This window comes from Anolis carolinensis, chromosome 6 (assembly GCF_035594765.1).
Source record: "Anolis carolinensis isolate JA03-04 chromosome 6, rAnoCar3.1.pri, whole genome shotgun sequence".
NCBI lineage: Eukaryota > Metazoa > Chordata > Lepidosauria > Squamata > Dactyloidae > Anolis > Anolis carolinensis.
In genome coordinates, this window is record NC_085846.1 from 75412986 (window position 1) to 75425693 (window position 12708).

The following is a 12708-nucleotide window of genomic DNA, read 5'->3' on the forward strand; positions in this document are numbered from 1 at the left end:
CTGTATGTTATGGTTTTATGTAAATTGGCATGTTATTGATTTTATAAATGCTGATGTATTGTATTTTATATGTTGTGTGGCACCATTGTGTGATACTTTGTAAGCCGCCCCAAGTCCCTATGGGAAATGGTGGCGGGGTATAAATAAAGTTTTGTTGTTGTTGTTGTTATTGTTGTTGCTGGAGATCCTCAATTGAGCCAGAATTGAATTCCCCCCTTTCTATTGTATGATAAACTGTGTATGTATTGAATGTAATGTGTGAACATCTTTGTGTTTACATATGTGAACTAATATGTGCATGTGTATGGGCACGGAGACGTGGATCACACCCTCCATTACCTTTTGCTATCCCCCTTACCTCTGGCACCATATCCAGTGGCATGTGGGCCCACAAAATGTCATTCTACAACAATTCAAATGTAGATTGGGGTCAAGATCATGTTGGAAACAGCAGTTGAATTTCAAGCCTCATAGTTTGCTTAATTTACTCCCTGCCTTTATTGCTTTATTGCCTTTGTATTCCTTGGTTTTGCCATTGTTTTATGGTTTTAATCATATGACTGCACTTTAAATGGCAAGGTAGAATACTTAACCACTGATTACTAACTTGTTCTCCAACTTTCAGTTTGAATACTTCAGCTATTGAATGAATGGAAGAGTAAAGAACCCTGGTCTTTGGACAGGTCTCAGAATTTCAGGTTTTATCTTAACTTGGGAGAAGAAAAAGAAGACAGATATTCACACTGGAGACAGAAGATGTTTGTTGCCTGTACTTTGAGATGTTTGTGCCTTGGTCAGCTTCTGTTTGCTTTTGTTTTCTGACCAATGGTTATGTGGGTCAGGCCAAGTTAAGAGGCCTTTCCCTGAGTGTAGCTATTGAAAGGAAGTAGGCAATGCCCTTGTTTACAAACTGGAATGACTGACTGGGATCTGGCTATTGTTAATGAAAAATTCCAGAATAATAAAAATGGAACAGATTCCCATTCGGGACTTCAGCCAAGTGTGCTTCACTTTAGGTTAAAATAAATTATAAGGAGGTGAGCAAGCTAATTTGCTTTTTATCGTTCTTTTTAAGAGATGATCAAGGGAATGTTAAGTGGGTCTTGGGAAAAAGAAAAATGGAAAGTTACTTTTTCTAGTGTCTTATATCACATGGGAATTCTGATTAAGCCAAAGCTGAACAACCATTTCAAAGTTGTATTATTGGGTCACATATGTACATACTCACACAGATAAGTTGAGACAGCAGATGGGCTAAAGGCATGTTCTTTGTAGTTTTGAGTTTGTTGCATCCCCCCTTCTATACCTGGGACGTCGTCCTCTTCCACCGAGCGCGCAGCTTCGGGAGGGACGCACATGGAGCGGTGAGGGAGGAAGGGGACACCCGCCTAGTCAGCCAGATCAGCCGAATCAACCCTGGCGATCAATGGGGTGACTGATGTCGCAGCCAGATCGCCCTCACATCCAGTTTGTTGCTTTTGGAGGAAGATGCACTATCTTGATATTTGCTTGTTTTACTAGGGTGTGTGTGTATTTCTCCATACTCTGGGATTCACCCAATCTTGTTGACAGACACTTCAGTTTTACTTGGCTCTTTTTTCCTGTTGGCATAAAGGCTATGGATTTGCTATAAGAATGCTCCCACTTGCTGTGTCAATAGTTACACGGTTTACTGTAATTGTCACGTAGCCTCAGAATGAAAATAAGACATGGAACACCACTGCATTTCCTTTTTTACTCTGCAGCACTACTAAATGGCTCACCCCATTTCAACTATAGTCCTGCCATTTCTACTGTATCTTTGAAGGAATTTTGTTTTTAAATCTGATTATGCACATGCCTGTCTACTTGTTCACCAATCTTCCCTCACAGTCATCTTCTTTACAAAGTTGTATTTTTTGTTATGATTTTGCACGTGGCAATATTTTGCTGTTGTTGAATGTCCTCCAGTCATTTCCACTTATGGTTACCCTTCGGCTTGGTTCAGAGTTGCCTAAACTGACACCAAAGCCTCCTTTATTGGGTTGGCCAGTTCAATCTCTAGAAAGTGGAATGTGCTGTTTTTCTGATTTATGGCCACTTGAAGCCAAACTTTAATTGGATTTCCTTGGCAAGTTTTGTTCAGAGAAGGGTTAGCTTTGCTTATCCCTGAGGCTGAGAGTGCATCACCTGTTCAAGATTTATCTGAGTGGGTGTCCATGGCAAACCAGGAATTCAGTCATAACACTACACTCAAACTACTGGAATTGCTATCTTAGAAATAGCTTTCAAAAAACCTTTTTATTCAATATTTAGATTGAAGAAAATGTATTAACTTCCTACTGATAAACCTGTACACAAAACCTTCCTGCTATGGATTTCAGAAACAAGAAGATATGTGGGTGCAACCACGTGTATGTATATCAATGAGCACAGGGTAAGCATGTTACAAACTACAAAAAGCAGGAACCAAGGTGTGCAAAAGCTTGCACAATTTTCCTTCCTGAGGATTTTGAAATCCACGCTAACATCACTGTGAATCTGAGATGTTGTTTTCAATGACAACAGAGTTACTATGTAGCATGTAAGGATTTAATACCCAACAATTTAAGTACAGTAGAGTTCCGGTTATCTGAGATAAAGGGGCAGGCCCAATCTCGGATAACCAGGAGGCCCTATTATCCCTCCCAGCAATCCGGTTTAGGGAAGTGCCCCACAATCGCTGCAGCCTAGCAACACTTGGCAAGCCCTCGGCAAGCCCTCACCCCTTGGGAAGCCCCCCCAAACGTTGTTAGGCAGCAGTGATCGTGGGGCGCTTCCCTGGGCTGAGGACTTGCCGAGGGACGAGTCCCATCCCTCAGCGAGCCCTCGCCCCTTGAGAAGCACCCCACAAGCACTGCTGCCTAGCAATGCTCATGGGGAGCTTCCTCCTCCCTCTCCCTCTATCAAGGTCCCTTCGCTCCCTTCCTCAGGCTGCCCCAGGAAGGAACTCGAGAGAAGGAGAGGGAGGGGCACCCCCGGCAGCGCCTCGAATAATACGGAGTGTCGGTTAACCGGAACTCAGTTAACCGGAACTCTACTGTACCATATAAAAGCCCTGACAAAACTTATCTGATCTAAAAAGACTTTTACATAAAATCACCTCCAACAGTTTCTAACTAGAGACGGGGTTTTAAATCTAAATGTGTACTCTTTAAATTCAGGAGTTAAGTTTCTATCCCAAGAGCTTCAGGAGACTGCATGAATTACCAAAATAACCTCAGCAAGAATTGGATTTTCATGTATATTTTTGAAAAAGGTGTACTTTTCAGTGTGGGGGGATCAACAGACTTTTTTTTTTGAAACGTGAATTTCTGATTGTCATCCAGGAATGAGAACTCACCTCTTTTTGGGGGCAGGGGATAGGGGAAAGAAAGGAATCTGAGAAAGTAGTTAATGGAGATTGATGGGAACAAAGGAAATAAAAATAGCCCCAGGGCCACATGCAGCTCCACGTTGCCCACCCCTGACCTAAACTAATTTGCAAACTGGAACATTTATGTTTTGTATTTTGTACTTCTCACTTTTGTAGTGCAGTAATCCAATAAAAACCATATAAGTAATTATGCATTTGGGGACATGGCATAAAATATACATATCAGGGATTTTTTTAAAAAAACCAAATTGTATATATTAGGGACAGGTGATTGCAAAGAATGCATACATTGATGGAAAGTGCAACTAAAATGGCACACTAATTCCCCTATGAATTTTCATGGAGGTTTTAAAAATATTTGCAAGTGGATGGAAAAATGGAATGGAATTGACGTGTGCTTATAAAATATGAACATTACAGAAAGCAAAACAGACACATTTCTGCATTCTTTCTTATGCCCCCATTATGCCACATCCCTATGGCCACCACTGTGGCCCAAACAGATAAGACAGATGGGGAAAATGAGAGAATTTCTAACATCAACTCACATTCTTTGGACATTCCCACTTCAAAGCACTTCTGTAGTCTGCAGTACTGGCAGCGATTCCTAGTGACTTTATTAATAACACAATTCTTATCCCGGTGACATGTATAAACCATGTTCTTCTGAATGCTTCTGCGGAAAAAACCCTGCAATCAAACAGAAAGAAAAGAGAATGAAATGAAACCTCTCATCATGTTGCCAATTGTTCTGTGAAGTGACTGAAAGAGCTGCAATTCTGTGACTAGATTTGATAACCTTCAAGCCTTTATGAAATATGCAACATCTCATACGACTCTTTTGCAACATGGGGAATCGCATTCAATCAGAAATAAACAACTCTATTTACCAAAGGGATTAAGACAGCGAGTACAAAGAACATGCATTCAAAAACTGAAGGACAAGTCTGGTGGTCCATTTATGTCACACTCAAAATATGGAGAAGAAATTGTATGAGCCACTTTGTCTAGGACTCTGTGAAACCAGCCATTTATTCATTCACAATGCAGGAGATGCTCACCCTCCATCAAGTAACTGGAATGCCACTAGAATGTATGTATCAGTCAGGGCACAGTCAGGGCAAATGCAAGGTCATTTCCTCCTTGTTTGATTCAGTCCCGGATTCAACAATAAACTGTATCTGGATATAACAAATAACTATGGACTTTCTTGGTTGATTCTTTTTGATATGCAAGAAAAACATTTTAATTGGCCCAGATGCAGATGGATATAACTATGCAGTCCCACTGAAGTCTCCTACTTCCTTTTTCCACTATTCCAGAGATTCAGCATTAAGTCTGACTTCAGACTAAATCAAGAGTATAACTGAGATCAGTGCATCTCACTGATCATATTTTATTCAAGTGCAATAAATTCAATTGATCTATTTCAGTGGTTCTCAACTTGTGGGTCCCCAGATGTTTTGGCCTTCAACTCCCAGAAATCCTAACAGCTGGTAAACTGGCTGGGATTTCTGGGAGTTGTAGGCCAAAACACCTCAGGACCCACATGTTTAGAACCACTGGTCTATTTTAAGTATTACTAGTATTGACCCACCCCTATATATTTGTAAAACCTCAGAACAAACAATTAATATTATTAGAATATGAATAGTTGATTCAAAGTAAATTCATTTGAAAGTGGCAAATTCTGTGTAATGGAGGAACAACCAGGTATCAAATGTGGACCAAGAGCAAAAATATGGAGTGAAACATTTCTTGCATTTATGTTTTATTATTGTTTGGAGAATAATATTAAACAAAGTAATCTCAGCACAACGCTGATTTACATCAATTTTAAGAACTCATAAATGATTGACCTCAGTATTTCACAGATGAGCAGGATACCATGTAATTCTTTTAATGCAATGAAACTACTGAAGATTACAACAGAAAATAAAATTTGGACCGTCAAACCTTCCTTGACTTCAAAGGTTTTGTTAAATATATTTTCTTCCTGTTCCTCCTCTGAATAAAAAAAATGCAGGACTGCTCCTTTCATGAGATAAGGTAGGCAGACTGCTTTGGGCAGCAGTTTGTAGGGAGTGGGACAGAGTGATAAAATAGAGGACATAGTTGTGTGTGGCATATGAACTGCTTTAAATTTGCTGAGCTAGCCTGGTTTCTTCTTCAAAAGCTATCTAGTAAGATCAGTCCCTGGGTATGGAAAAGGGGGCAATGTTGTCCTTCACTTCAGGAAGCCAGGCCTGTGGTGTAGCCCTGAATAAGCACTATTACTTGAATCCAAAGAACATAGGCAGAGGCCAGTGTTGTAGGGCCCTTCCAGACAGCGTCATAATGTGTGACAAAGATGTGGGGCAAAAAATTGCAGTACCTGACAGTAACTACAAACACAGAGCTATTGGTCCCGGCCAAAATAGGATTTTAAGCTCACACATGTTTTTCGGCTGTTAATGCGATCCAGCTCACTTTTTCAGCAAATGTCTTTTAGCCGCCACCCCCCCCCCTTTTTTTTATTACAGTTCCTTCTGCATTTTAGGGCTTGTATAGAAGGGCTTGTCGTGTTGGAAAAGATGGTCTTGAGAGTCAAGGGACTTTTTGGAAAGATACACAACACAATTCTGAAGGAGGGACAGAATGAGGTGTGTGTGAAGAATGAAACGACAATTAGCTAGTAGAAACAAAAAAAAAAAACCCTCAACCAGCATGAATTAACTTGTTCAAAGGTCTTTTGGGGCACACGTTCCACATTGCTACTGCTATGATAAGAAACCAAAGCAACAGTGCACTTCTTAAAAAATGAGCCACCCAATCCAGAGAACAAGGGAAATAAAACCCACAATATAATCATTACAAGAAAGGATACTTTAGCCATTTGACATGCATTTATAGGTCACCCATTTGACAGTTGTCCTGTTAGGCTACCAGACCTAGGCAATCCTTTTAACCTAAAGGTTTAATTACAATTTCTCAAGAAGGAATATGAGAAGGGTTCTCTCATTTACAGGAATAGCTTGAATTGGCAACCACAGTGAACAGGAAGGCATTGGTATTTATGAGCGATAGAAGAAGAGAATGCATTTAAAAGGATAAATGCAACTTAGTGATAGCACTGGGATTTTTAGTTCCTTTTTCTCTTCTCTGCAGATTCTTCTAACACCAAAAACTTTTTTAAAAGGTATGTATGTAGTAATAAAATGGTTGCAGGAGGAGGTGAAATAGCTACCTCCTGCTTGCCCAGATAGAATGTTAAGCAGGCAAAATAACAATACTCAATAATGGCCTTTACTTCCACAAAGAACGGCTGAATTTATGACAAAAATGTTCCATGCTGCTTGACATTCCTCATATCTACAACATTATCATGCTATTTCTAAGAACTTCAGATAATTTGACAGGGAAACTTCATTAAACAACTACAATTTGCCCATCATATTTGTGGGTTTGATTTTTACAGATTTGATTAAAATGTTCTTTCATGGAATCTCCAGGTTTTCTATTGCAACTCAGGTCAACTTCTGCTGGAACAAAGAATTGCATTTCAGATTTAAAATTCGTCATAAAAGATGTTTAACCTGTACCACACAGAGATACTGGTCAGGCTGACAACTAATAATAATAATACAATATAATAATCTATAATAATATTGTAATATAATAATACCAATATATAAAATATAAGACTATTGATAATATATAATATATAATGATATACTATTTTAATGTTGCGTATTTTAAGTTGTAATGTTTTTGATTGTGAGCCACTTTGAGTCTCTGTATGGAGAGATAAAGCGGGATATAAATAAATAAATAAATAAAATTGCATTTCAAATCTGTTGAAAGTTTTAAGGAGCTATTTCATTGCTAAAATTTCATTGCCACTCTCTGCTTGCCTCATTTTTTTTCAAATTTATATTTTTGCTGTAATGTGCATTCAAGTTGTTTCTGATGTATGACGTTCCTATCCTTTTTTGTTTTGTCTTGTCTTGTCAAGGTTTATCTAGAGTTTTTCCTTTGCTTCCCTTTGTGTCTGAGGGACTGTGATTCATCCAATGTCACCCCACTGGGTTTACATGGTAGAGTAGTGATTCGAATCCTGGTTTCCAGAGTCTTAATCCAATACGCAAACCACTACACTATCCTTATATTTTTAGATTTGTACATTAAGTCACCTTAAGTATCCTTTACCATAGAAACATGGGACCTGGGTACTAAAATGAATAAACATTAAAGAAGTTACATATATGTAGGCCTAAATGTTTGAATGTACAAATAAATTGCAATATCTTTTTCCAACTTTAAATTCTCTTGAATGAGCCCTGGATTTAATATTCAGAAACATACTGTTTTTGAGGGGTTTTTTGTCTTGGGCTATAAAATACTTAAACTTCCTAAATGCAGTATATAGAAAAATAAGCGTTAATATTCCTAGCATTCACTTTTGACACTACTAGACCCCCACTTTGATTGGATGGATACATGAAAACAGTAAATAAAGTGTGAAAGAATCGCTCATTATTAGTTGTAGAAGAGAAGACAGAAGGAGCTAGATGGATGTGATAATACTCTTCAAATGTCTAAAGGTTATCACACAGAAGAGGACAAATATTTGTTCTCTACACTCAAGCAGGCAAGACTAACTATAATGCATTTAAAGGAGAGTTGATTCTGCTTGTCCATCAGGAGAAACTTCTTGATGATAACAACAATTTATCTCCTTCCTGCTGGATATTCTTCTGGTCCCATAGCCTGGGTGGAAGGACCAAAAATTTAGACTATGCAGAAGAAAAACAGTAGGTGAGATAATTGGATGCTTAATCTATTTGTCTTGTCTAATGGGTCATCCTTGGAAATATGCCCCCATCTCTATCTGAGTGGCATGAGATAGACACGTGTAGTTGGGAAGCATTGTGTTCACCTTATAATGCTTAGCTCTTCCTGGAGAAATCTCAATTGGGCTTTTTTCATTTGTGATCAGGCCACATGCAGAATTAGCCTTGAATGGAAAAGATTTGTCCACCCTGTCACACACTATAAATACAAAGGCATTTTTCTTGGTGAGATGTAAGACAATATGGTGCCACTCTCTACTGCATGAACAAAAGTCAACTTGGCTTATAAATTTGATCTTTCCCCTCAAGAAAATTACAGATACACAAAAATTGAAAGATATAATTTATTATCTGTAATAACAATAACAGTAATGGTAAAACATCTTTAAATTAATAGCCAGCAGGGTATGAAGTCACATCCATTTTTGTAAAACAAAACTCCACTGCTCACATTTTCCTCTATTTATTAGTGTGGAATACTCTTACGAGGCATATATTATGCCTTTGAGGCATAAAGAATTTACATGAACAATTCTCATTAGTGTTAATAGGCGCGACAGCAGCCATATAAATCCTCTGTGATAGGCACATGGGAGTGTCAGTGACAAAAAATAAGCAGGAAGAATATTATCCTTGTCATGCAAAATATAATATACTCACAAAACAATTAGCAGAACACCACACATCTTGTATTTGAAGATAGCCCAAGGAACACCAAATATAATGGAAATTCCTTCTTTTGTACCCATGTACTAACTAAATTGAGGAAGAAGACAGGTACTTTGGTTGTAATATCGTGAAGGAGGAAAGGATTAAGAAGCAGTTCACAATTTATGCTACTCTAAGCCTTTAAATGATTACTTTACATAAGCAAACAATACAATGGGTGTTCCAGATCCACAGGTTCTGAATCTGTGATTTCTACTGACTGTGGAGTATTATGTCACATATGGGCAGTCCATGGATTACGAACAAGATAGCTTCTGTAGGTTTGTACTAAGTTACATTTGTATGGAAATTAGACCAGCTATACATTTTTAAGTATAACTCTAGATAAAAGTATTTTTTTAGTTTTGGGTACCATAGGGAAGGGTTAACACCCCTGTAATGTTTATTTTCCTGTCTGTGTCCCTATTCAGATTTTATCTCACTTTCTATCCCTGTAACAACAGGATTTTAAAATTTTGGCTTGTTGTGAAAACAAGGATTGGTGATAAATCTTCAGTGGAGGCACTTTTCCCCATGGTAATCCTTCCAGGAGTGAATTTCCCTTCCTGGGAGTAGATCTTCTCTGACTTCCTGTTGTCTCACACCCGTTTGTAACTAGGAGTTGGATGAAAGTCAGATGTTTGTATCTCAAGGACTCCCTGTATTATTAATTGGTAGTGAAACAAACACAAAGATTCTGAAGCGTGCAGTCTCACATTGCCAGTATTATTAAAAATATGGGGCATGATCATCCATACTATTTTGTATCCATATTTGGGCCCGCAATCCCACTGTTGGGTTCACTGTGATTCACAAATGCAAATGTTTTCAAAGAGACACTGTGTGTTCTCTTTGGACTGATATCTCTCCAGATCCACCTCCCTACACTTCAAAATTACATTATGCTGAAGTGAATGTTCCACCTCTCTATTTGCTCTCTCCTCACAGCATCTTCTTATCTTAACAGGAGATGGATAGAGTATCATTCTGGCCATGTCGCATTAGGTGTCCTCATTTACAGATTGCAAGGAGGGGGAAAATACGGCTAGTATAAATTATTCAGAATCTATTGTATCAGTATGTGTTCTCTGAGCATTCACCACTGGCAAAGCAGACAGATTATTTTTCACTTTTAATTGTGTTGATACCTTATCTGCCCCACTGAAAGTGGAGAACACTATGTGAAACCGCATGTACCCAGGGAGCAAATAAAGCCAGTTACTAGGTCCATTATTTAAAGCCAAAGTAACCCATTTAGACAATGTTACTTTAACACAATGCCAAAAAAGGGAGGGCAGCCTTGTTGCTATTTACTTTTGTAATGCTTGTCTATTACTATGTCAAACATGAAAGAGTTTAGTTCAGGGATAGGTTGCTTAAAGAAGATCTGAACAGATTTAATAACCGGTGTCACAAAGGACTTCAGAATACCATCTGGGCACAAAGGAAATCATTGTGTGAATCACATCCTCTGGGATAGCAAGCCAAAAGCCCCTTCGCTCAAAATTCAAGGGCATTTTAAACAATACAATCCCTATGGAATGTATTACCTTGGTAACAGGCACTATTAAAACATACAATCAATCTGTACAAAAATCACACCATCCTTTCTCCCCATACATATATAACACTTTGGCAATTAATGTGATTTACAATTCACAGCTATGAACATTCTGTGCTTCAAATGGCAAAAGAAAAATCTGTTTGATTTGGCATGATATTTTTGTTTTTAAAACACATCAATGATATCCAGCATGCCATATGCCTCATCTTATTTATAATGGCAGATAAACAAATTCCAAGTTGAGATGCTGACTTTGCATGCTAAAGGAAACAAGAAAAGCTCAGTTAAAATCCAGGACTTTCCAGGGAGCAGCAGTCTCTTCAGCAAGCTTGAATTAATTACAGATGTCTTTATTTCCCGAATTCTGAGATTGGCTTCTCTGCATTAATAATATAGGGCATCATATAATGTGTCTTATTAGTACATTACACTTGTAAATATCTACCCACCATCATTTTTAACTGCTGGGCTTATGTAAGACCCATTGAAATCAACATGACTGACCTGAAGATACTGCACAACAATCTAAGCCAAACATAGATTATAATAAAGCACTGTCTAAATTCAGGTGGACTAACAGTTGCTCAAGAAAATGCTGAAACCATTTCTTTAGTGAGATTAGGATTGCCAAATTCAGATATTGACATGTACTCTGTTCCATTAGGAGTTGGAGAATTTCTCTAGATACAACATTTCCTGGTGAAATCCCGATGTCTTTGCAATGATGCTCACAGAACAGGCTAGTTTATTCTAAGCCCTTGGAAACAAAGAAATGTCCAACAGAATGGAAACCCTATACTTTGTTCTTCTCATCATGCTGGAACGCTGGGAAGCTCAGTACGTAACTTTCTTCCTCCTTAAGCCTCTAAGGAATTCAAGGCACATAGACACTGACTACTTATCACAAAGGACACTCCGTGGTGGCAACACCGTGGTGACCACCCTTTTTCCCCATGAAAACTCTTTGAGGACTGAATTTCCCTTCTGAGGGTAAGATTTCTCTCACTTCCTGTTCCACCCCCTGTTCTTAAGTATTAATCTAATTAGGGTGAAATTGGCGTCCTAGGATGATTTCACCCCATCTGAGGAATGGAGGCTCATGTGGGACATCACACGATGTTGTGTGACACGATGTAGAGGTCCTGCCCCCAGCCGGGGTGAAAGCATCACCTGACGCTTTCACCCAACACAGGAGGCTTCCCGTGTTTGAGCCAGCACGGGGCCTCCACATGAAGGTGATTCTTTCCTCATGTGATAAGGAAAACATTGTGGAGAGGGAGCTGTGAGGGGTGACAGATTTGCCCCACTGCTCATTCTTTCCTCACTGGAAACCAGGCGAAGAGGAACTTATGAGTTGATAAGGTCATATGAGTTGTTTGCAAGTCAGATGTTTGTAATTTGAATACTTCCTCGGTACTGTGTTATGTGATTTTGTATTAAATGTACAGTATATTTATAATTCAATCATGTACATGCACGATCAAAAGTATAAACCACTGAATTCAGTTGGTCTTTCCAAAATGCTGGTGAGATTTACTACTAGTGTTTTCTGCTTTTACTTTTATCTTCTGTATCATCCCAGAAGGATAAATTGTGTACTTTCACAGATAAGCATCTTTTACTGAAAATGTCTATACCACCATTTAGCCCAAAATTGACCTATAATATACCTCTCTGTTTAAAAACAAAAATATAATAGTGTTTTTTTGTTTAAGAGTGCTCACCTTAAGATGAAACTAGAATCAATATGACTTGAATATAATGACAATAAATTTTACAAGATTTACCCAAGAATCTTCTTGCAATATAAAGGGACAGCAGTCTGGTGCATATAGAAAAGATGTGCTGAGAGTAAGAAACCTGAAATACACAGCCAAATATAAGTTTCAAAAATTGTTGGAATTTTTAGATGCCTAACTACTATAACAATAAAAAGGGGTTCTGAGAACATCCATGCATCTGAAAAACGGCAACATTAAAACACACATACATCTTTCTTTATAATATCTGTACAATAATTGAGGGAAAGGGGGTTCTGACGGGAAGTCTCATGAAAATGATTTAGTGTCATGACATGGAATGGGGAGGGGTGTTTGTGATTTGAGTAAGATCAGAGATCCCTTCTATTGCTGAACTCCAAATACAGGGATGAATTACTGCTGTTTTTAAATATATATATTCAATGCACTCTAACCTAATTTAGTTAGGGC

General features: G+C 38.3%; 1 protein-coding gene across 6 annotated transcripts in view; it reads right to left on the reverse strand.

The window, feature by feature from the left end:
* Positions 1 to 12708, reverse strand: part of rarb (retinoic acid receptor beta) — a 436563-nt gene that overhangs the window by 62780 nt on the left and 361075 nt on the right. For all 6 annotated transcript variants that reach the window (XM_062957200.1, XM_062957204.1, XM_062957202.1 and 3 more), the window contains one exon: positions 3943 to 4084. In XM_062957200.1, the coding sequence (XP_062813270.1) occupies positions 3943 to 4084 (142 nt within the window). The remainder of the gene's footprint in view (positions 1 to 3942; positions 4085 to 12708) is intronic.